General features: G+C 44.3%; 1 protein-coding gene across 1 annotated transcript in view; it reads right to left on the reverse strand.

The window, feature by feature from the left end:
• CSUI_010939 (uncharacterized protein) overlaps positions 1-96 on the reverse strand; it is a gene marked incomplete at both ends in the record, with an annotated part of 688 nt that extends 592 nt beyond the window's left edge. Inside the window, one exon of the mRNA XM_068071040.1 lies at positions 35-96. Coding sequence (XP_067916984.1) covers positions 35-96 — 62 coding nt within the window. The remainder of the gene's footprint in view (positions 1-34) is intronic.
• Between the last annotated feature and the right edge of the window lie 310 nt (positions 97-406).

A 406-nucleotide genomic window follows, 5' to 3' on the forward strand; every position in this document is an offset into this window, starting at 1 on the left:
CTAGACAACGAGAGAAGAAAAAGAGAGAGCTTACCAACTTCCTTGAAGATATTCTGTAGACTTGGAGGTAAAGAGACACCTCGGGGAACTGAGAACGCGAGACCCTGGTGTACATACACCCCAAGCACATACCCGTCACCTTAACAGGAAAGGAAAGATCGGAGCCTTCATTTGTTATCACTTCTCTTCGTCTTTTTCTGTTCTTGGAGAGATTCGCGTATATCGGAAAGTGCAGTAGTAGAAGAGATATACACATGTGAGCGTAGGCACGCAGATACAGGAAGGATGTTTACCGTACATAAAACAGCCTTCCATTCCCTCTACTCCTCTTTCTCTATGGGTTTACTATATGTCATCATAGTTAGGTGCGTGCACGGTCTCATGCGGTCTATCTATCTATCTATCT

The sequence above is a fragment of the Cystoisospora suis genome (genome assembly GCF_002600585.1).
Source record: "Cystoisospora suis strain Wien I chromosome Unknown contig_8974, whole genome shotgun sequence".
NCBI lineage: Eukaryota > Apicomplexa > Conoidasida > Eucoccidiorida > Sarcocystidae > Cystoisospora > Cystoisospora suis.